Below are 21,399 nucleotides of genomic sequence, written 5' to 3'. Positions count from 1 at the left end.
TGTTGTTTGACCCCCATTCTATAAAGCAGAAGAAACCACATTTCCCCCCATGAATGGGTGTCTGAGGGAAACTCCAAGGTTTATGGAAGATAACAAAAATGATTATGGGCTAACAGACTTGGAAGGGACCTTGCAGGTCATCTAGTCCAACCCCCAGGAGACCCTACATCTGCCTCTACCTAGCATCAAACTCAAAACCTCCTGTTTGTGAGGCAAGAGCCCCACCTCTAGGCCACCACAGACAGACAATTAAGTGATTTATTCCTAGTGACCCCATAGGTGTTCTCCATGATGATCTATCCTTAACTTGGTCCCTCAGATTTTGCAAAGGTTCTCCCATCACCACTGTGTCCATCCCACTTCCTGCTGGTCCTATTTTCGTCCACTTTTCCCAGTATCGGAGCTTTCTGTAGAGAGTTAGATTCTTACAATGTGTCCAAAGCAGGGTAATTCAAACCTGATCATTTATTTTATACGTCCAGCGAGAACTCTTCGAGTTGATTTGTTTCTCAACCCTGGGGGTAATTTTAAGATGTGTGGATTTCAACTCCTTATGCTGGCTGGGGAATTCTGGGAGTTGGAGTCCACACATCTTCAAAGTTGCCAAGGTTGAAAAATACTCTCTTAGGTTATCCATTGTTTTCTTGGCTGTCCACCAGTCCTCAGAAATATTCTCCAACATCAAAATTCAAAGACCCTTAGAAAACAGGAGGAGGCAGTCTTTCCAAGCCTACTAATTGTGTGTGTGTGTGGGGGGGAGTTGTTTCTTCAAAACAGGTAGTCCTCGACTTACAAGAGTTCATTTAGTGACCAAAGCTACAACGGCACTGAAAAAAAGGGACTGTTGGGACTGTTTTTCAGAGTTACGACCTTTGCAAGCATCCGCATGGTCAGGGGATCAAAATTTGGATGCTTGGAAACTGGTTCATATTTATGAGGGTTGCAGGGTCCCAGGGTCGGGTTTCAAAACCCATCGCTACTGGTTTGCTCAGCGCGCGCGATGCTTCTGCGCATGTGCAGAAGTATCCAGGCGGGTGGGCGGAGCCTCCGCTGCCCAATCTGGAGCGAACTGGTAGCCACCCACCACTGATGCGATCCCCTTTTGCGACCTCCACTTAGTAACAGTATACAGAGGGACCTTGGAGATCATTTACTCCAACCCTCTGCTCATGCAGGAGACCTATACTAGGGATTTGAACCACCGAACAAGCTCAGCATCTTAGCCACTGAGCCTCCTGACAGGCAAAGTCAAGGGGGGGGGGGAAGGCCAGCTTCACTTAACGACCAGGTTAGTAACTTGTCAACTGCCGCGATTCACTTAACAACCGTGGCAAGAAAAGGTCGTAAAAGGGGGCAAAACTCCACCAACGTCTCGCTGAACAACAGAAACGTTGGGCTCCATTGCGGTAAATCGAGGACTATCTATTTCCAATTTCCCTCACAGAAGAAAGAAAGAAAGAAAGAAAGAAAGAAAGAAAGAAAGAAAGAAAGAAAGAAAGAAAACGCCTAAAACGCGGGAAAGAAGCGCTCCATCTTTGACCAGTGTAGCCAATTTGGCCCAATCGCAGCTCCAAGGCCACCTGGCTCAGCTGCACCGGTGGGAGGAGTCAAAGTCTTAAACGCGGGTAGCGGCTCCGCGTAGGTGGGAGCGGGCGAGCGGAAAGATCAAAGGCAAGGGGCGGGGAAAGCTCGAGAATTCTAGTCTGAGGATTCTAGGTGGGCGTGGCCAGCGGCTGGTTGGGCGGGGAGGCTTGGCCTCCTATGAAAGGGAGGGGTCGATTTCGATTTTTTTTTCCTCCTGTGTAGTGGCGCCCGTGTCATCCTCCGCGTGTCTGAACGCGCTCTGCCTTTCTCTTTCCACCAGCCGGGTCTGGACGTTTTGCTTCTGGCTTTGGGTATATATATATATATAGTTAAACAGGGTTTCTCTCTCGGTCTTCAATCTGGTTTGTTGAATGGCTCCGGGTTTTCTCTTTGCCTTAGAATAGAATAGAAGTGTAGGGGACCTTAGAGGTCTTCTAGTCCAGCCCCCCTTACTCAAGCAGAAGAACAATACTATTTCAGATAAGTGGCTATCTAGTTTCTTCTTAAAAAACCTCCAGTGATGGAGCAGCCACGATTTCTGAAAGCAAATTATTTCACTGGTTAATTGTCCTCCCTGTTAGGAAGTTTCTCCTTAATTCCAGGTTGCTTCTCTCTTTGGTTAGTTTCCAACCATTGTTTCTTGTCCTGCCCCCCACCCCTGGTGCTTTGTAGAATAATTTGACCCCCTTTTCTTTGTGGCAACCCTCAAATACTGGAAGACTGCTATCATGTCACCCCCTAATTCTTCGTTTTTTTAGACTGGCCAAACCCAATTCCTTTAGCTGTTCTTCGTATGTTTTAGTCTCCAGGCCTTTGATCATCTTAGTTGCTCTTCTCTGAACTTTTTCCAAAGTCTCGACATCTTTTTTTGTAATGTGGTGACCCAAACTGGATTCCAGGTGTGGTCTTACTAGGGTTTTTATAAAGTGGCACTGATATTTCTCCACATTAAAATATCGTTTTGTTGGATAGGGCTCATTGTTCAAGTTTGTCAAGATCTTTTTGGATCCTGAGCTTGTCTTCTGGGGTGTTGGCTATTCCTGCCAGTTTAGTGTCATCTGCAAATTCGATGAGTCCCCCTTCTATTCCCTCATCTAGATTTTGGGATCAAAATGAGTTGCCTCCATGCCATGATGTAATGATGTGCAACGCAGCATAATTAATAAATGAATTGCAGTGTTGTTTATTTGCATTGCTGTGGGAGATGACATGATGTTAATAGTAAAAATTAAAAAGTATTATTTTAGTGTTTAATAGTTAAGTGGTTATTTGACTTTAAATAATATTTAGAACCAATTACAGGTAGTGTGATTTACAACAATTTGCTTAGTGACTGTTAAAAGTTACAATGGCACTGCAAAAAGGGACTTAGCACCATTTTTCACACTTATGACCATTGTGTGATCCCTATGATCACGTGATCTACATTTGGATGGTTGACAATTGACTCACATTTATGAGCCTGAGTGGCGTAGGAGGCTAATGCCTCCTATTAAGGCAGCATTTAACATCCAGCTGCCTGCAATTACTGCGAGTTCAATTCTCACCAGGCTCAGGGTCGACTGAGCCTTCCATCCTTTCTAAGGTGGGTAAAATGAGGACCCGGTTTGTGGGGGCAATAAGCTGACTTTGTATAAAATATACAAAAGTATGAAGGCTATTGCTTAACGCATTGTAAGCCGCCCTGAGTCTCTGGAGAAGGGCGGCATATAAAAATTAATAAATTAATAAATTAAAAAAAAATGACGGTCGCAGTGATCACCTTTTGCAACCTTCTGACAAGCAAAGTCAATGGGGAAACCAGATTCACTTAATAACCATGTTACTAATTTAACAACTGTTGATTTACTTAACCAATGGGGCAAGAAAAGTCGTAAAATGGGGCAAAACTCATTTAACAATTTTTTCACTTAGCAACATAAATGTTGGGCTCAATTGTGGTCGTAGGTTGAGGACTACCTGTATATTTGGTTTTAAATATGTTTTATTTTAAATGGTTTATTTTCTGCTTGTACACCGCCCAGAATTTGCTACAAGATGGAGAGGCCATAAAGGTAAAAGGTAAAGGTTCTCCTCGCACATATGTGCTAGTCATTCCTGACTCTAGGGGGCGGTGCTCATCTCCATTTCAAAGAGCCAGCACTCTCCGAAGACGTCTCTGGTCATGTGGCTGGCATGACTAAATGCCAAAGGCTCATGAAACGCTGTTACCTTCCCACCAAAGGTGGTCCCTATTTTTCTACTTCCATTTTTTACCTGCTTTTGAAATGCTAGGTTGGCAGAAGCTGAGACAAGTAACGGGAACTCATCCCATTACGCAGCACTAGGGATTCGAACCGCTGAACTGCCGACCTTTCGATTGACAAGCTCAGCGTCTTAGCCACTGAGCCACTCCGTCCTGAAGAGGCCATATAAACACTATTTTATGTAGACTTTCAAACACCTAATTCAAATTTTCAGACATTTTTTGACAGAGTCAAATGGTGAATGGAATGGAAAGAATTGAGTTTTTTTTTTAATTTCCTCCAATTCTTGCCCCCAATTCTGAAGGAATGGTGTGTGTCTAAGTGAAAAGAGAGTTTTCTCCCTTAAATTTTGTGAGACAGTAAAAGAAGTTTTTTTTTTAAGGAGGAGAAAAACTTAACTGTGTCTGAAAGCATTTCATCAGTTGTATGTGCCCCGATATGTGGATGGAACTCATTTCAATGAATTTTAGTGATAACGGAAAGATTATTTGTAAGCCTTTTTATGTGTACAGGTGGTCCTCGACTTACGACCACAATGGAGGCCAAAATTTCTGTTGTTAAGTGAGACATTTGTTAAGTGAGTTTTGCACCATTTTACGACCTTTCTTGCCACAGTCGTTAAGGGAATCACTGCAGTTGTTAAGTTTGTAACAGGGTTGTTAAGTGAATCTGGCTTCCCCATTGACTTTGCTTGTCAGACAGTCACAAAAAGGGATCACATGATCCCGGGACACTGCAACTGTCATAAATATGAGCCAGTTGCCAAGCATCTGAATTTTGATCATGCGATGACAGAGATGCAGCAAAAGTGGTAATTGTGAAAAATAGTCATCAGTCACTTTATTCAGTGCTGTTGTAACTTTGGTCACTAAATGAACTCTTGTAAGTTGGGGGCTATATGTGTTAAGTTTTTTTAATGCACTTTTTAATGTCTTGTTTCTTTGTTTTTTGTAAAGAAAAAAAATTGAAGTTTTATAGTTGTATTTTAACTTTTAAATCAATCCTTAAATCAAGGACTATCTTGATTAACAACTATTTGTTGTTAACAACAGTATTTGAGGGGTTGCCACAAATGAAGAGGGGGTCAGCCTATTTCCCAAAGCACCAGAAGGCAGTAAAAAAAAAAAGATATGGATGGAAACTAATCAAGGAGAGAAACAACCTAGAACTAAGGACAAATTTCCTGACTCTGAGATTAATTACTTTGCCTTCAGAAATTGTGGGTGCTCCATCACTGGAGGCTTTTAAAGAGACTGGCCAGCCATTTGTCTGAAATTGTGTAGGTTCTCCTGCTTGAGCAGAGGGTTGCACTAGAATAGGGGTGTCAAAACTCAAGGCCTGCGGGCCGGATCTGGTGTGCAGAGTGTTTAAATCTGGCCCGTGGGGCTGCCCTGGAATAGCAACAAACGGGCCCACAGTGCCTCTGGCAGCCCCACCCTCACCTTGTTTTGGCCTGCAGGAGGCTGCCCAGGCCGAAAACGGAGTGCGGAGGGGCCTCGTATGCCTCCCCCCCGCCCCATTTTGGCCGGCGGAGTGCTGCAGGAGGCGTCTATACCGTCTCCTCTCCAAGCCGGCCCACGGAGGAGAACTACAATGCAGATCCAGCCCTAGAAGAAATCCAGTTTGACACCCCTGGATTAGAAGACCTCCAAGGAAGGTCTTCTAATCCAGGAGAACTCTGCTGTTCTGTTAAGAACTAAGATTTTTGGTGGGATTGGAAGACAAGATTAAAGACCTTGATTAAAAGACCTCCAAGGAAAGTCTTCTAATCCAGGGGAACTCTGCTATTCTGTTAAGAACTAAGCTTTTTGGTGGGATTGGAAGACAATCCTAGCAAACAAGATGAGCGACCGTCCCATCTCACCCTAATTTCCTTTTCCTTTTGTACAGGTTGACCTTTGCAGGAGTGGCAAAAATAAATAAGTAAATAATAATAAAAAAACCCAGAACTCTCCCTAACTGTATATGCGCAAGCATTATTCCATCCTCTGGGAAGAACAAAACCGGCCTTCAGCTTCTCGGCATCAGCACCATGAGTCAGGAAATCACCACCAAGATATTCTGCTCGGAAGTGACCTGTTCCATTTGCCTGGAGTATTTCAGAGATCCCGTGATGCTTCCGTGTGGGCACAATTTCTGCCACGACTGCGTTATGAAATACTGGCGGGAGTTTGTATTGAAATACACTTGCCCTCAGTGCAAAATGGTCACTGATGCTGAGGGTGTTCTCCCAAACAAATCCCTGGAAAAATTTGCAAGGTTGCTCGAACAGCTGAAGCAGGAGGCAGGAGGCAAAGAGTCCTGTGAGCAACATCAGGCACCTTGGGAATATTTCTGCAAGAATCACCAAGCCGCCTTCTGCAAGTGGTGTGCTGGATCCAAAGATCACGAAGGTCACGTCAAGATCTCCTTGGAGCAAGCAACCCAAGAATTTAAGGTGGGTGGATGGGGAATCCTCTGTTTCTAAAATAATAATGGAATAATTATGGTCTGTTTTTGCAAAATAAATAAATAAATAAATAAAATGTGGACAAAACCTGGCATGAGAGCTGGCTGAGGAATTCTGGGAATTGAAACCCACACATCTTAAAAGGAGAATATTTGTAGCTCAGGGTTGAAAGGAAGGGTCCTTGGTACTCTGAGCTTGCTTGTTTTCATGCAGACTTCTTTCCTTATCCAAACTAGGTAACTAGTAGCACTGATGATGTTATCTAGTTGGGTAATGAAACAACCGCGAGAAAACAAGCAAGCTCAGAGAACATCAAGGACCTCAACAACTTAAAGTTACCAAGGGGTGGGTGGGAAACAGTGACTTAAATGTGCCAGAAAATGGATTTCTTTTTTAAAAATGAAGGAAACCTTTTAAAAACTGAACTCTTTTCCATTCGTTGAGTAAAAAACCAAAATGCCAAATTGGAGAATGTTGACTCCCTGAATTGCAATGCATGAAAGACAAATAAATCAGGTAGTCTGTTGCATATATTTTTCCTTCCAAAAGAGTTTATTAGACGGTGGTGTAATGATTTGATAAGTTAATGGTTTATTTATAAGTACTGCAGGATGCAAGCTCAGATTTTAATTTATTTGATTGTTTGATTTCTAAAGAGCTTTTCTTTCAGACGCACATGGTAAATTCGTTATGTAGTGCTACTTCCTCCCATTATTTGAAGACCTAAATCAGAGGTCTTCAAACTTGGCACCTTTAAGACTTGTGGACTTCAACTCCCAGAATTCTCCAGCCTGCATAGCTGTTTTTAAACCTGTTTCTCCGGCTGGCTTTACTTCAATGTCTTCTGCCCGATGGTAAAAGTGGCCAGGGTGTGAATCATCCCTAAGTATCTTCCTTACTCTGCTGAAACAGCAAGATCTGGCGATGTCATCCAGTGGCGTTAGAGGGCAACCAGTGGTTTCTGTGCCGAATTGATCACTCTCTGTAGTGCCTTCCTGTCCGCAGCTGTTAAACCAGCATCCCGTACTGTTTGTTCTGACCTAGGCTTCCTGAGTCAGTAAAACACACGAGTAGTCCCAAAAACCTGTTTTATTTTAACAGCTGTGAATTCTGTTCAGTCACAGATTCTGTTCAGTCACACAAAACTTGGCTCCTCACTGTGAGAAAATATTGTCTCTCTTCTCTGCAGTGTGCACAAACTTTGTACTACGTGCCTTTGCATAAATGCTTTGTATTTACAAAACTATTTGAAATTGCCCCAATTACTTGATCTCCTGAGTTTCAATACAGCTGAAGTCTCATACTGAATTGCAAGCTCATTTTTCTTTTCCTTACATAAACTTTTTATGGAAAGCTGTATGTACTGAGCTTCACATATACTAGTTTTCCTAGCTAGGATAACTTTATTCATAAGCAATTAAGTTTACAGGAACTTAGCTTAAACAAAACAAGCTTCACACATTATGCTAAAGTTTAATTTGGGTTTGCTTAGTTTTGACTTAATATGTGCAACCCAAGCATTTGTAAGGCTTGCAAAATACATTTATTTATTCATTTATTTATTTGTTTGTTTGTTTGTTTGATTTATATGTCGCCCTTCTCCGGAGACTCAGGACGGCTTACAGTGCGTTAAGCAGTAGCCTTCATACTTTTGTATATACCTGCTTAGTAGGGCTTTTGCCCCCCCCCCCCCCCCAAGCAGTGTTCTTTTTTATACAAAGTCAGCTTATTGCCTCCACAATCCGGGTCCTCATTTTACCTACCTTGGAAGGCTGAGTCAACCTTGAGCCTGGTGAGATTTGAACTTGCAGTAATTGCAGGCAGCTGGTGCTATTTAACAAATTGTAATGGAATGTGAGAAAGACCTTGAAATGCAGAATGAAGAAAGGCTGCCTAGACTTTGCTGGCTGAGGAATTCTGGGAATTGAAGTCCACAGGTCTTTAAAAGTTGCCAAAGTTGGAGACCTCTGGCCTAGGGAACAGTCAGATAACAGAGGGCATACCCTGTAGGTCCATAATGGGCAGAGAAAGAGGCTCAGGGGGGACCCTCCTTTATTTTTCAGACTGTAAAGGAGATGGGGGGGAAATCCTATTTTCAGACTTGCAAGATTCTGTTACTATAGCTTTACAACAAAGTAGAATTAGCTATCTAGTCATGTTTCGTCTCTGTTCTGCCTGGGAAAGCTAAAAAAAAATAGGTCAGTAGGATGTACAAATCTAGACCAGGGGTCTCCAACCTTAGCAACTTTAAGACTTGTGGACTTCAACTCCCAGAATTCTTCAGCTTTGCTGGCTGAGGCATTCTGGGAGTTAAAGCCCACAAGTCTTAAAGCTGCCAAGTTTGAAGACCTCTACCCTAAACCATGGTTGAGTTAAGGCATATGTCACCAAATTACTGGTCCCATTTTAAGTGAATTACAGCTCTCAAAATCATCTGCTTTTTAATAAAATATAGGTAGTCCTCAACTTACGATCACAGTTGAGCTCCAAATGTCTGTTGCTAAATGAGATAGTCCTTAAGGGAGTTTTGCCTCATTTTACGACCTTTCTTGCCACATTAGTTTAAGTGAATCCCTGCAATTATTAAGTTAGCAACACGGTTGTTAAGTGAATCTGGATTCCCCATTGACTCTGCTTATCAGAAGGTCACAAAAGGTGATCACACGAGTCTGGGACATTGCAACCATCATAAATACGAGTCAGTTGCCAAGCACCCAAATTTTGATCCTGTGACCATGGAGATGCTGCAACATTGGTAAGTTTGAAAAACGGTCATAAGTCATTTTTTTTAGTGCCGTTGTAACTTTGAATGGTCACTAAACTAACTGTTGTAAGTCAAGGACTATCTGCAAGTTAATCAAAAAGCCTATCTAACATGACTCTGCTTTTATAGTATCTCCCTCTTGGTCCAGCTATTTTGGGCAATTTGTAATTTATTATAACACATATATGACATTCACATAACATACAACATATAAATATCTTATCATTTTTAAGCATCGTTTCATCATGGTCTTCCTTCTGTTATTTTGTCTTTCCCCCCCTATGTCTTCATTTCATTCCTCTTGATGCTACACATACTTGATGCTACACATCTTAACAGCAGCACGAATAGTATATGCAAAAAATTGGAAACAAGAAAGAACTCCAAATGAGGAAGAATTGATAGATAAGATTTTAGAATGTGCTGAAATGGACAGATTAACAAAAGAAATTAAAGAAAAAGAAGAGACTATTATAGAATATGGAATAAATGGTATAAATGGCTTAAGACTAGAAATTGCTTAACGCACTGTAAGCCGCCCTGAGTCTCTGGAGAAGGGCGGCATATAAATCAAATTTTTAAAAAAAGAAAGAAATAAAGAATAAAGATTATTAGGAGAGAAGAGTACGACTATAAAATATATAAATAACAAATGTATGGAGTGAAATAAAAATGTGTATAACAAGAATGTAGAAATGTATAATATTAAAGATATAAGTAAAATATATAGATCTTTACAGGGTGGAAGGGAAAAAAAAGGACAATGGTGCATGGAAGTTAATTAGGATCGTGATACCATTGTAGAAAAGCTGTTACTAGTGTTTAAGTTTTGATGTGTTTATTTTTGTTTGTTTGTTTTTGTTGTGTGTTATGGTTTTCAATTTTTTGCTCTTCTCTATTTTTTGTACTGTGTATTTTAAGTTTGAAAATTTAATAAATATTATTTAAAAAAAGAAAAGAAAAAGTGAAAAATAGGCCATCGTTCAAGAAATGTTTGTTTGTGATGAAGGAAGTGGTGGCTTTATAAATTAGCAAAAGAGATGGAACTAAAACAATTTGCCTACTGATTTTAATGAAGGAACCTGTTATTAATGACAGATGACCTTCTGAACAAACTTATGTTTTTTTTTCCCCCCAGGATTATTTCCGCGAGTTCCTTGTTTATATAGAGAATCAGAAAAGTGCAATTCTGAGGAATAAAACGTGTATAGAAAAAGAAAGCCTAGATGTAATCGTAAGTGTTGATGTTGCTGGCAAGTCACTATGTAAGATTTTTTTTTTTAAAGCAAATTACTTTTAATTCGTAAATGTGTAGAATGGCATCCTTCGTTTGGAGGAATCTGATAATAATAATGATGATGATGATGTCAGGCCTGAAGCGCCATCTTTTTCGTTGGATCTTCAGGCCTGACACAGTTATTACTGTGGGAAACTGGGAGGGGGGATTGTATAGAGCCAGGGTGATATATAGTCATAACAACATTCCTTTCTCAGAAAGTCAAGGACAACTTGCCCTGCACCTGGACGGCTGGAACTGGGAGGCATCCCCAATTGGGATGGTGCTTTGATTGGACCATGTGATAAACATGTGGGTGCTGGCATGGACTTGAACCTGGAAGCTTTCGGATTTGGGTTTTATTTATTTATTTATTATTTGAACATATATGCTGCCCTATCTCCGAAAGGACTCAGGGCGGCTCACAACAATAAAACACACAAAGTTCAGTTTTTTAAAAATACCCAATAAAACTATAAAAACCATTAAAATCCCCTCTAAAACCCCTTCAGTCCAAGCCAGCCAGGCGGAATAGCCATGTTTTAAGGCCACGGTGGAAAGAGCGAAGGTCAGGGGCCACCTGGAGCCCCAGGGGGAGCTGATTCCACAGGGTAGGTGCGCCCATAGAGAAGGCCCGCTCCCTAAGGGTCGCCAGCCGACATTGTCTGGCCGACGGCACTCCAAGGAGGCCCTCCCTGTGGGAACGCACCGGGAGATGGGGAGCAGTCGCTGGCCGCAGATGGTCTGCTAAATACCCTGGGCCTAAGACATGTAGGGCTTTATAGGTGATTACCAGCACCTTGTGCCAATATGACATCTCTAATAAAAGGGAACTTTGAGGAAACTCAAGCCTCAGAGTTTTCTTTCGTTGGGGGTGTTACTTGGAACCCTGACAAATCATCATCATCATCATCATCATCATCATCATCATCATCATAGCCTTTATTGTCATTGTACATCATGTATAAAATGAAATTGGTTTAGCCTCTACTGGTGCAATCCATAACAGAAAATACAAGACAACATGAATAGTATAGAGCCGTGATGGCGAACCTATAGCATGTGTGCCACAGGTGGCATGTGGAGCCATATCTGTGGGCATGTGAGCATTGCCCTAGCTCAGCTCCAGCGCATATGCACGTGCTGGCCAGCTGATTTTTGGGCCTTCCGGACCCACCAGAAGTCGGGAAACGGGCCGTTTCCGACCTCCAGAGGGCCTCCGGGGTGGGTGGGTGGGTGGGTAAGACCGTTTTCACCCTCCCCAGGCTCCAAAAAAGCCTCTGGCGCCTGGGGAGGGCGAAAAACAGGCCTACCTGGCCTACCATGCCATTGTGTTCCAAAAGCGGGGGGAGCACGGGGTGAGTCACATGAGCATGGGTGGGGGGGGCGGGGCACATTAAATTATGGGTGTGGGCACGTGCGTGCGGGACCCCCCGCACTCACCCCACTTTTGGCACATGACGGCAATCATGGTTAGCCATCACTGGTATAGAGAATAATTCTTATACAAGTAATTGGGGGGAAAAAACATAGTCATACGTTTCCATATGTATGTGGAGTGATTGTGATTGTGTTTAGGAGTCTGACAGCCCATGAGTAGAAGCTGTTTTTAAACCTGTTTGTCCGGCTGGCTTTACTTCAATGTCTTCTGCCCGATGGTAAAAGTGAAAAGAGACACTGGCCGGGGTGTGAATCATCCCTAAGTATCTTCCTTACTCTGCTGAAACAGCAAGACCTGGTGATGTCATCCAGTGGTGTTAGAAGGCAGCCAGTGGTTTCTTGTGCCAAATTGATCACACTCTGTAGTGCCTTCCTGTCCGCAGCTGTTAAACCAGCATACCGTACTGTTTGTTCTGACCTAGGCTTCCTGAGTCAGTAAAACACATGAGTAGTCCCAAAAGCCTGTTTTATTTTAACAGCTGTGAATTCTGTTCAGTCACAGATGAGTCCCTAATAGTTGTAAAGAGTCCTTCAGGATAAGGCTGATAGTCACCCACCTTTATCTCCCTTGACACACTGCCAATTGGCAAAGCCACACAGAGGCCAAAATTAAACAGAGCTTCAGACTTTAAACTGCATAGAATTAACAACGTTGCTTCCTGCAAAGGCCCATGTGCCTTTGCTCCTCTTTTAAGTCTTATGGGAGGGGCCAAGCATCTTCAAGTCCTACTCCCAAGTTGTTCCTTTTGTTTTAACTGTTCTTGCCTTCTGGCAGCTCTGCACATGCGCGCACTGGGAACAGGCTCTCCCTGTTCCTCTGCTTTACTGAGGTCCGACTCTAGAGGCTCCGGAGGCAGCACGTACCTCCCACATGGCCCTTTCCCTGCCTCCGACGCAGAGCCCTCGTCCGAGCCTTCCCCAGACTCCAGGACTGGCCCATGTTCCTCCCCAGCCTCCTCACTGTTCGACTCTGCTGCCAGCTCCGTAGGCTGCTGGTGGACCGCAACACTGTTATACAGTATGTGAGGACACTTTCTATCGTAGACCGATAGAAAGAAGTCATCAGCTGTTGTTCCACCTGATTTTTCCGTAGGGCTAGATAGAGAATATATTGATCCCTGATGTATTCATTACCCAAACTAGATAACATCATCAGAGCTAGTCAACAATAATACGGTTCACTTAACAATGGCAGGAATTTGCTTAACAACCATGGCAAAAGAGGTCATAAAATTGGGCACTAAACTGTCTTGCTTAGTAATGGAAATTCTGGTCCCCATTTCAGGAATAAGTCGAGGACTACCTCTCATTTATGGACAAATGCTAGGACATATGAAGGGATTGTAAGAAGCCAGAAAGTCCTGAATTCAGAACTCACTCACCATGGTTTTGAATTTACAAGGTGGCCTGATTGTCATTAATTCTCTTCATTTACAGTTGTCAGAAAATAATATTTGTGTGCCTTGCAGGATGTTTGGAGGAGCCCTGGTAGTGCAGTGGTTAAAGTACAGTATTGCAGGCTAACTGCCCACAGCCATGAGTTCGATCCTGACGAGGCTCAAGGTTGACTCAGCCTTTTATCCCTTTGTGGTTGATAAAATGAGGACCCAGATTGTTAAGGGCAATAGACAAATAATGCTGACATGGTAAGCTGCCCAGAGAGTGTCAGAGTTCCAAGTAACATACCCATAGCAAACAAAACTCTGAGGCAGGCAATTTCCTCAAAGAATTGGATATGTCATATTGGCACAGGCTGGTGAAAACCAACTCTGAATATTCCCGCGGTTTCCACCTAATTCAAAGTAAAAGTTTGTCACTTTCTCAAAACAATAGTCACATGGTCCAATCAGGATACTGTCCAGTTGCTAGGTGATTCCAGTCCCCTCCTTCCGAGCACCTGCAGGAATGTCCTTGGTTCCCAAGAGAAAACATTTTGTTTTGACTACAACACCCCAATTTCTCTATTCCCCCCTCCCTATCCGTCTTCTCCAGTGTGTCAGCACTGAAGTCAGGCCAGCTTCAGGGTTAACACCTTTTTCTTTCTGTGGACTTCCGAAAGAAATCAACAGAGACCTTGAAGAAAGAGATGGAGGATACATTTGAGGGGCTACGCCGCTTTCTGAACAGTGAAGAGCATACTCAGATCAGCAAAATCAACGAGGTGGAAAATAATGTTTCCCAGAAGCGGGAGGAACGAATGGATGAGCTTTTTCAGGAATTCTCTTCTTGCGATAAGATGATGCGAGAATTGCAAAAGAAATGTGGTCAGCAAGCAAATGATCTCCTGCAGGTAAGCTGGTAGATATTTCTTAGGAGACGTTTATTACCAAAATAACTAAATTCTACTCCTGTGTTCATTATTTATCAGTTGGAAACCTGGGGCTCTGCAGACAGTAAACTTCAATTCCCAACAGCCAAAAGGTGTTGAATGCTGGGAGTCGTAGTTTAATTGCATCTAAACTGCCACAGGCCATGTGTTCCCATTGGCACAATATTAGATGGGTTACTCAGAAGTATGTTCCACATTGTATTTATTGAACCCTCCTCCTAGTAGGAGTGGGAACCTGAGGCCTATCAGAGAACCAATTGGTTGCCACAATATAAAAAAGATGTTGAAACTCTAGAAAGAGTGAAGAGAACAGCAACAAAATTCTCATCTATATTTATTTATTTATTTATTTATTTATTTATTTATTTATTTATTTATTTATTTATTTATTTATTTATTTATTTATTTATTTAATTAGATTTTTATACTGCCCTTCTCCTACTGGACTCAGGGCAGTGAACAGCCAAGAATAAAAACATCACATGCAAAATTTAAGATTAATTTTAAAAGAATTAAACAAGTTTTGACCCAATATAAAATTTAAAACACCCCAACTAAAATCAATTAATAATTAAAAATATCTAGGGTGTGTGTGTGTCAAGCCAGCCCAGCTTGATGAAATAAAAAAGTTTTAAGGGCACGGTGAAAAGCACAGAGATCTGGGATCCTACGTATCTCCAGGGGCAGGTTGTTCCAAAGGACAGGTGCTGCCACAGAGAAGGCCCTCCCCCTGGGGGTCGCCAGCTGACATTGCCTGGCCGATGGCACCCTGAGGAGTCCCTCTCTGTGGGAGTGTACTGGACAGTGGGAGGCTATCGGTGGCAGAAGGCGGTTCCGTAAGTACCCAGGCCCTAAGCCATGGAGCGCTTTAAAGGTGGTAACCAACACATTGAAGCGCACCCGGAAGACCACCAGGAGCCAATGCAGTTCGAGCAGGAGAGGTGTCACATGGGAGCACCCCATTGTTCCCATAATCCCCTGCGCGGCCGCATTCTGCACCAGTTGGAGCCTATGAGTTGCTATCAACATTTTAACTTTCAGAATGGTTTGTGACCAGTACTGAAATTGTTTTCTTTTTCATCTAGGATATAAGCAGCACTCTGGAGAGGTAAGTTGATCCAAAAACAATCTATATATATAAAAGCGAAAACCACTTGCGCCGTAATCACGAAATCTCGAGAACCGTAAAGCCTACAAACTTGAAATTTGCCACGTATGTTCCTCTTGGCTTCTAGGCGCTCCCTAAGAAAGGATTTTTCGAAGTGACCATCAGAGCATTAGTATTTCCTATATTATTATTAACATGCTCTGGTGCTAAGGAGTTCTACTCCCCCTCCCCACCTGAAAAGAAATCTGTTCCAAATGCAAAACACAAGCAGAGGAGAGGAGTTTCAGTTTCAGTTTTACTTTCACAGCAGAAAGCAGCTTTACTACAGAACAGTTGAGCTAAGCCATGCCCAGCCTCCTTCCTGTCTCCTTGCTCACACAGCAATTCTTGATGAACGTATCTTTTATTTTATGTACACTGAGAGCATGTGCACCAAGACAAATTCCTTGTGTGTCCAATCACACTTGGCCAATAAAATTCTATTCTATTCTATTCTATTCTATTCTATTCTATTCTATTCTATTCTATTCTATTCTATTCTATTCTATTCTATTCTATTCTATTCTATTCTATTCTATTCTATTCTATTCTATTCATACTGTTTGAGTTTCCAAACACCCCTCAACTCTGTCATACACTGACAGGATGCTAGCCAAATGAATACCGATGGATCAGTGGTGGGTTGCCCCCAGTTCAGACCGGTTCACAAGAACTGGTAGTAAAACTGGCGGAAGGCCCTGCCCACTGCCCTGGATGTTCTGCATGTGCAGAAGCAAGGCACGCTCGCGAGCAATCCTGTTGCGAACCAGTAGTAAAGGTAAGTAAAACCCACCCCTGTGATGGATGCTGCGGGCTGGGACATTCTACTCCCCCTCCCCCTCTGTTCCAACTGCCAGTTGCATTATATTAACACACTGATGTTACGGAGTTACACATTCTACATTAAGTTTCAGACTGCAATTCTCAATTTATCAAGCCCGAGCACATAATTTCGTAGTGAAGCACGGGCATCCAGCTAGTATATGAATAAATAAATGAAAAAAAAAAAAGAAAGTGAATTAATACCCCATTTCCTACCAGGTGTAAAAAGAAGGAGATTCTGCAACATCTCAAGCTTTTCCCTCCTAACCATCAATGGGAATTATGGAATGTTTGGGATGCTAACATCTTTCTGAAGTGTGCCATCAATCAATTCCAAGGTAAAGAAGACGCTGGCCAATATATACTGGCAGTCCTCGGCTTACGACCACAATTGAGCCCAACATTTCTGTTGCTAAGTGAGATAGTTGTTAAGAGAGTTTCATCCCATTTTATGACGTTTCTTGCCACAGTTGTTAAGTGAAACCCTGCAGTTGTTAATACCACGGTTGCTAAGTGAATCTGGCTTCCCCCTTGACTTTGCTTGTCAGAAGGTCGCAAACATGACCATGGGACACTGCAACCATCTTAAATACCTGCTAGTTGCCAAGCATCCAAATTTTGATCGTGTGACCATGCTGACACTGCAATCGTCGTAAGTGTGGAAAACGGTCATAAGTCACTTTTTTCAATGCTGTTGTTAACTTTGAACGGTCGTTTAAATGAACGGTTGTAAATCGAGGACTACCAGTACCAGGCTCTCTTGGTTGTCATGCTTCTACACACCAATCACCCCAAGCCCCATTAAACAAATTCCTTTATATCAGTGTTTCTCAACCTTGAAAGCTTGAAGATGGGTGGACTTCAACTCCCAGAATCCCCCAGCCAGCATTGCTGGCTGGGGGATTCTGGGAGTTGAAGTCCACCCATCTTCAAGCTACCAAGGTTGAGAAACACTGCTTTATATTGTAGTTTTGGATTTTTTTTTTTGCTATTTTGCATACCTGTGTGCTTTATAAAGTCAGCTCAGTTATTTTCTTATTTGGTGCTGCATTGAAATAAAACGAAGGGAACTGTTGACTTAAGAAGAAGGGCCATCTGCATGCCAGCAGGGGGAGTAATAGAGAGTATTAAAAAGAACAAATGAAGACAATTTGCATGATCAGACTTTGTTTTCTTCTCCAGAAACTCTGCCGTTGGGGTTGTCCCTGCAGCAAGGTAAGTTTCCAGACTAGCATAGACAAAGTTAGGAGAGAGGGAGGCTTTTCAAGACCTCTTTCTTGCCATCTTCATCATCTTCTTTTAACATAATCCCTTGCGGGGTAGAGTCTGGGTAACAGAATGGAGCTGAGTGTTTATTGGCCAGATGCCCTTCCTGTCGCCAATGCGGAGTTTTGTTCAGCAGGTCATTGTGCCCAGAGAGAAAAATATCTGCCTTTACTTAGGATTGAACTCACAGCCTCCTGATTGTGAGACGAGAGCTCCACCTCTAAGCCACTATACCGCTCCTCTTTCGTGCCATCTTAATAGCATTTAATTCAAAAAAAGTTATTTGCCTCCATACATGCCTTTTCAGAGACAGGATGGAAGAGAATCCACATTTGATCACACCAGCTTTCTGTGACTTTAAAGATGGGTTTTAGAGAGGGAGGTGGGGCTATGATTATATTGTTTAACTATTGGTTTTATTTATTATGGATTTATTTTTTTATTCATTGGCTAGAGTTTCTTTTATCTCTCTCTCTCATTTTTTTAAAATAGTATTTATTGAAATTCCAACATATAAAACATACAGTAGAAAAAAACACAACACTAAAAAAAAAACACTAAAAAAGACATATCAAAAATTTTATACTAATAACAGCTTTTCTATATCGGTATCTCTATCATAACAAACATATTTACAAAAATTTTAATTCTATATATATCTGTCTTAAATTACATCCTTATTTGAATTGTAATAACCTCTATAACCGCTGGCCCCTTGGTCGGCACACTTTGGGGCTGCACAGCCCGCGCAGCACAGGTGAGTTGATTACCTGTTCAAGCAGCAGGAAGAGGGGCAAGGAAGGGAGGGGATGCAGGCGATCCAGATGCGCTACGCAGGAAAGCCAAGAGTCAGTGACCCGGAGCGAGTGGCCAGCCACAGAAAGCTCATCTTTGTGCAGTGGTACCAGCAGCAGACGGAGGCAGAGGCGTGGGGTGGGGTAGAAGGCAAGTGATCCCGATGCACCGCGTGGGCTGCAGGGAAGCCAAGAGAAATGAAGATGAGCCTCCCGTGGCTGCCACCCGCTCTCGGCTTTCCCTTAAACCATGTGTTGGGACCGCCCCGTGCCTCTGCTTCCATCTGCTGCTGGTACCTCTGCATGAAGACCAGCCTCCTATGGCCTCCCGCCTGGGCTGCTTCACTAGGTCTTATTTTTGGGGTAGAGATTATATTAGGCTCACGCTTAAAAATCGGGCTACGGCTTATTTTTGAGGTAGGTCTTATTTTTGGGGAAACATAGTTGCTCTCCCAACTGTCATGCTTGCTTATCTCCATCTTTTACTTCTTCCCTCTTCCAGCGGTGATAACTTTAGACAAGGAGACGGCTCATCCCTTGCTCATCCTATCGAAGGACTGCAAAAGCGTGACTCTGGGAAACGAGGTGCAATACTATCCAAAGACTCATAAACGATTTGACACGAGCCACAGCGTGCTGGGTTGTGAGGAGTTAAAGGAGGGCCGGAACTATTGGGACATTTCCATGGGCAACGATGGGGAATGGACTGTGGGTGTGGCCCGAAAATCTGTGAAGAGGAAGAATGCAATCTCCATTGAGCCCAAAAGTGGCATTTGGGCCATCGGGAAGCGTGCCAATGAATATTTTGCTTTTGACTCTCCAAATTGTTCTCGGCTGCAACCCAATCGGGAGCTGAGAAGGATTCGGGTGTTTTTTAATTACGTCGGGAAGCATGTGTCTTTCTTTGACGCCGATGAAGCAAGCATACTCCATCATACCTACACAAGCACGGTCTCCAAAGAGGCCTTTGTTCCTTTTTTTCACCTCTCTCACAAGGCTGTTCTCACACTGACTCCCTAAACTGGCTGGAAGGAAGGACGTCGGTGGTTTTTAAAAGCCCCACACTCCAATTTTCATGACGCATCCATACAAAGGAGACAAGCAACACATCAACCACACCTTTAGTTTGCCCCCTTTTTTTATTTTTGGACTCTTGTCCGATTCTAATTTTTTTCAAAATGCCAGCTTCTTGCTTCTAACCAAGCATCTTTCCAAAGGATTTTTTTTTTTAAACAGGAGAAGCTTTTAAAGCAAACTCTAAATGTACACTTCACATAGAGCACGGGTTAACGTTTTAAGTTTGTGTATCTGAAACTCAAGGTGGTGGGATTGTTGTGGTTTTCATTGCTGAGATGTATTAAAAACTGGTTGAGTTTATGTCTGCTTCCTTTCCTTTTTTTTTTTCTTTTCAGCTTTAGAAAAATATTGTGCAAGTACAGTTAGTCCTCGATCTACGACCACAACTGACCTGAAAAATGTATGTTGCTAAGCGAGACATTTGTTAAATGAGTTTTGCTCCACTTTACAACTTTTCTTGCCACAGTTGTTAAGTGAATCATTCCAGTTGTTAAGTTAATAACATGGTTGTTAAGTGAATCTGGCTTCCCCCATTGACTTTGCTGGTCGCAAAAGATAATCATGTGACACCTCCCCCCCCCCCGGGGACACTGGAAATGTCATAAATATGAGTCACTTGCTAAGCGCCTGCATTTGGATAATGTTACCATCGGGATGCAGCAATGGTTGTTAAGTGTGAAAAAGGGTCATAACTCACTCTTTTCAGTGCCATTGTTAACTTCGAAGTCATTCAATGAACTGTTGTAAGTTGAGGACTATCTGTAGTCCTCTCCTTGCAACAGTTCCATTTCACGACCGTTCAAAGTTACAATAGCACTGTTGGCTTTGTTTTGAAACCTTCTTATCCTTCATGCAATGGCTGGAGGTTCTTTCTGAGTTTGATCATTCTTTCCACAGGATTCAATGTTAAGATCAGGATTTTTCTTTTGGATAAAGATAGACTTGCTCATGTCCCAAAGGTCCTTTTTCAAGGTACTTTGTCCAGTTGTCTCTCGAAAAAAGCACCTTTGGGACAATCATGACCTGGATGACTGAGAATCTCCACAGACTTATATAACTTGCTCATATTTAGATCCAGAATTTAATACGGTAAGACTAAATGATTACGTCAAAGGCCTTTCTTTCAGAAAGTCCCGCCTTCCCTTTACTGCAGTGTAGGAAGTTAAAATCCACCCCTCTCCTAGAAAAATGAAATATTTTAGGAAATATTAAAAGGGCAGAATATTTACCCTAAAAGGGAGGCAGAAACTCACCCTTTTTTTAATGGGCCATTAAGGCCTGAGCCAGTCCATTCTACATAACAAAGATCTACCTCCTTCAGGCAGAGCCATTTAATTGCCCTTCATTGCATTACCCAGCAAGATTTAACCAAACTTAACACACAGACAACCTAAAAAGCTAGCTATGACCTCTGACAGCAACCAATCAGGGTACTCTTCCTGTGCCCCAGGAAGTTCAAAGCCAGAGAGCTCGGCATCTCTTCCCTTTTTTTGCCCAGGATCTCAAGCCATGTGATCCTGTTCATCAATAAAACTCCTTTCCAAGCAATTGCCATGAATCCAGTGTCTTTTTCCCCACTTGAACCCAGAAGGATATTTCTTCCAACAGCTGTTAAGTATTCAGCGTTTCAGCGTTTTAAGAGACGCGGTGGCTCAGTGACTTAAGACTTCGTCGATCGAAAGGTCGGCAGTTCAGCGGTTCAGATCCCTAGTGCTGTGTAACAGGATGAGCTCCCGTTACTTGTCCCAGCTTCTGCCAACCTAGCAATTCGAAAGCACGTAAAAAATGCAAGTAGAAAAATAGAGACTTTGGTGGGAAGGGAACAGCATTCCGTGCGCCTTTGGCATTTAGTCATGCTGGCCCCATGACCATGGAGACGTCTTCGGACAGCACTGGCTCTTCGGCTTTGAAACAGAGATGAGCACCGCCCCCTAGAGTCAGGAACGACTAGCACATGCGAGGGGAACTTTTACCATTATTCAGCATTTGAAACTACAGTTTATGAAGCCAATAAGCATTGCTTGGATACCAACTCTCTAACTTCTGTCACTTTTAAGACAATTTCCCAAGAGGCTTTTTTGATGAGGACAGATGAATAGAGCAGCTGCCTCAAGGGAACGAGCAACTAAATTAGAGAGCCTGGACTTTAATTCTTTACTGTAAAAATCAACTCACACTCTCCATTTGCAAGACCCACTCCAGCAT

The 21,399-nt window shown here is 42.7% G+C and overlaps 1 protein-coding gene across 1 annotated transcript; it reads left to right on the top strand.

Annotated features, from left to right (window-relative positions):
- Positions 1-1,785: 1,785 nt before the first annotated feature.
- On the top strand, positions 1,786-19,494 carry LOC117667889 (E3 ubiquitin-protein ligase TRIM39-like). The gene is made up of 8 exons (XM_034421514.2): positions 1,786-1,895; positions 5,721-6,267; positions 10,182-10,277; positions 13,819-14,049; positions 15,174-15,196; positions 16,277-16,395; positions 17,240-17,272; positions 18,620-19,494. The coding sequence occupies exons 2-8, from the start codon at positions 5,863-5,865 to the stop codon at positions 19,135-19,137; spliced, it is 1,425 nt and encodes a 474-aa protein (XP_034277405.2). The 5' UTR covers positions 1,786-1,895; positions 5,721-5,862; the 3' UTR covers positions 19,138-19,494.
- Positions 19,495-21,399: the final 1,905 nt, after the last annotated feature.

Source organism: Pantherophis guttatus, chromosome 2, assembly GCF_059756535.1.
Source record: "Pantherophis guttatus breed Tessera chromosome 2, ASM5975653v1, whole genome shotgun sequence".
Taxonomy (NCBI): Eukaryota; Metazoa; Chordata; class Lepidosauria; order Squamata; family Colubridae; genus Pantherophis; species Pantherophis guttatus.
This window is presented reverse-complemented; position numbering and strand designations above follow the sequence as displayed.

What these genes read in the sequence shown, in the direction of transcription:
- LOC117667889 (XM_034421514.2), top strand. Translation starts at nt 5,863, where the DNA reads ATGAGTCAGGAAATCACCACCAAGATATTCTGCTCGGAAGTGACCTGT. An exon ending in AAGCAACCCAAGAATTTAAG is followed by an intron (nt 6,268 to 10,181) that starts GTGGGTGGATGG and finishes TTTTCCCCCCAG; the next exon opens with GATTATTTCCGCGAGTTCCT. An exon ending in AAGAAAGCCTAGATGTAATC is followed by an intron (nt 10,278 to 13,818) that starts GTAAGTGTTGAT and finishes GACTTCCGAAAG; the next exon opens with AAATCAACAGAGACCTTGAA.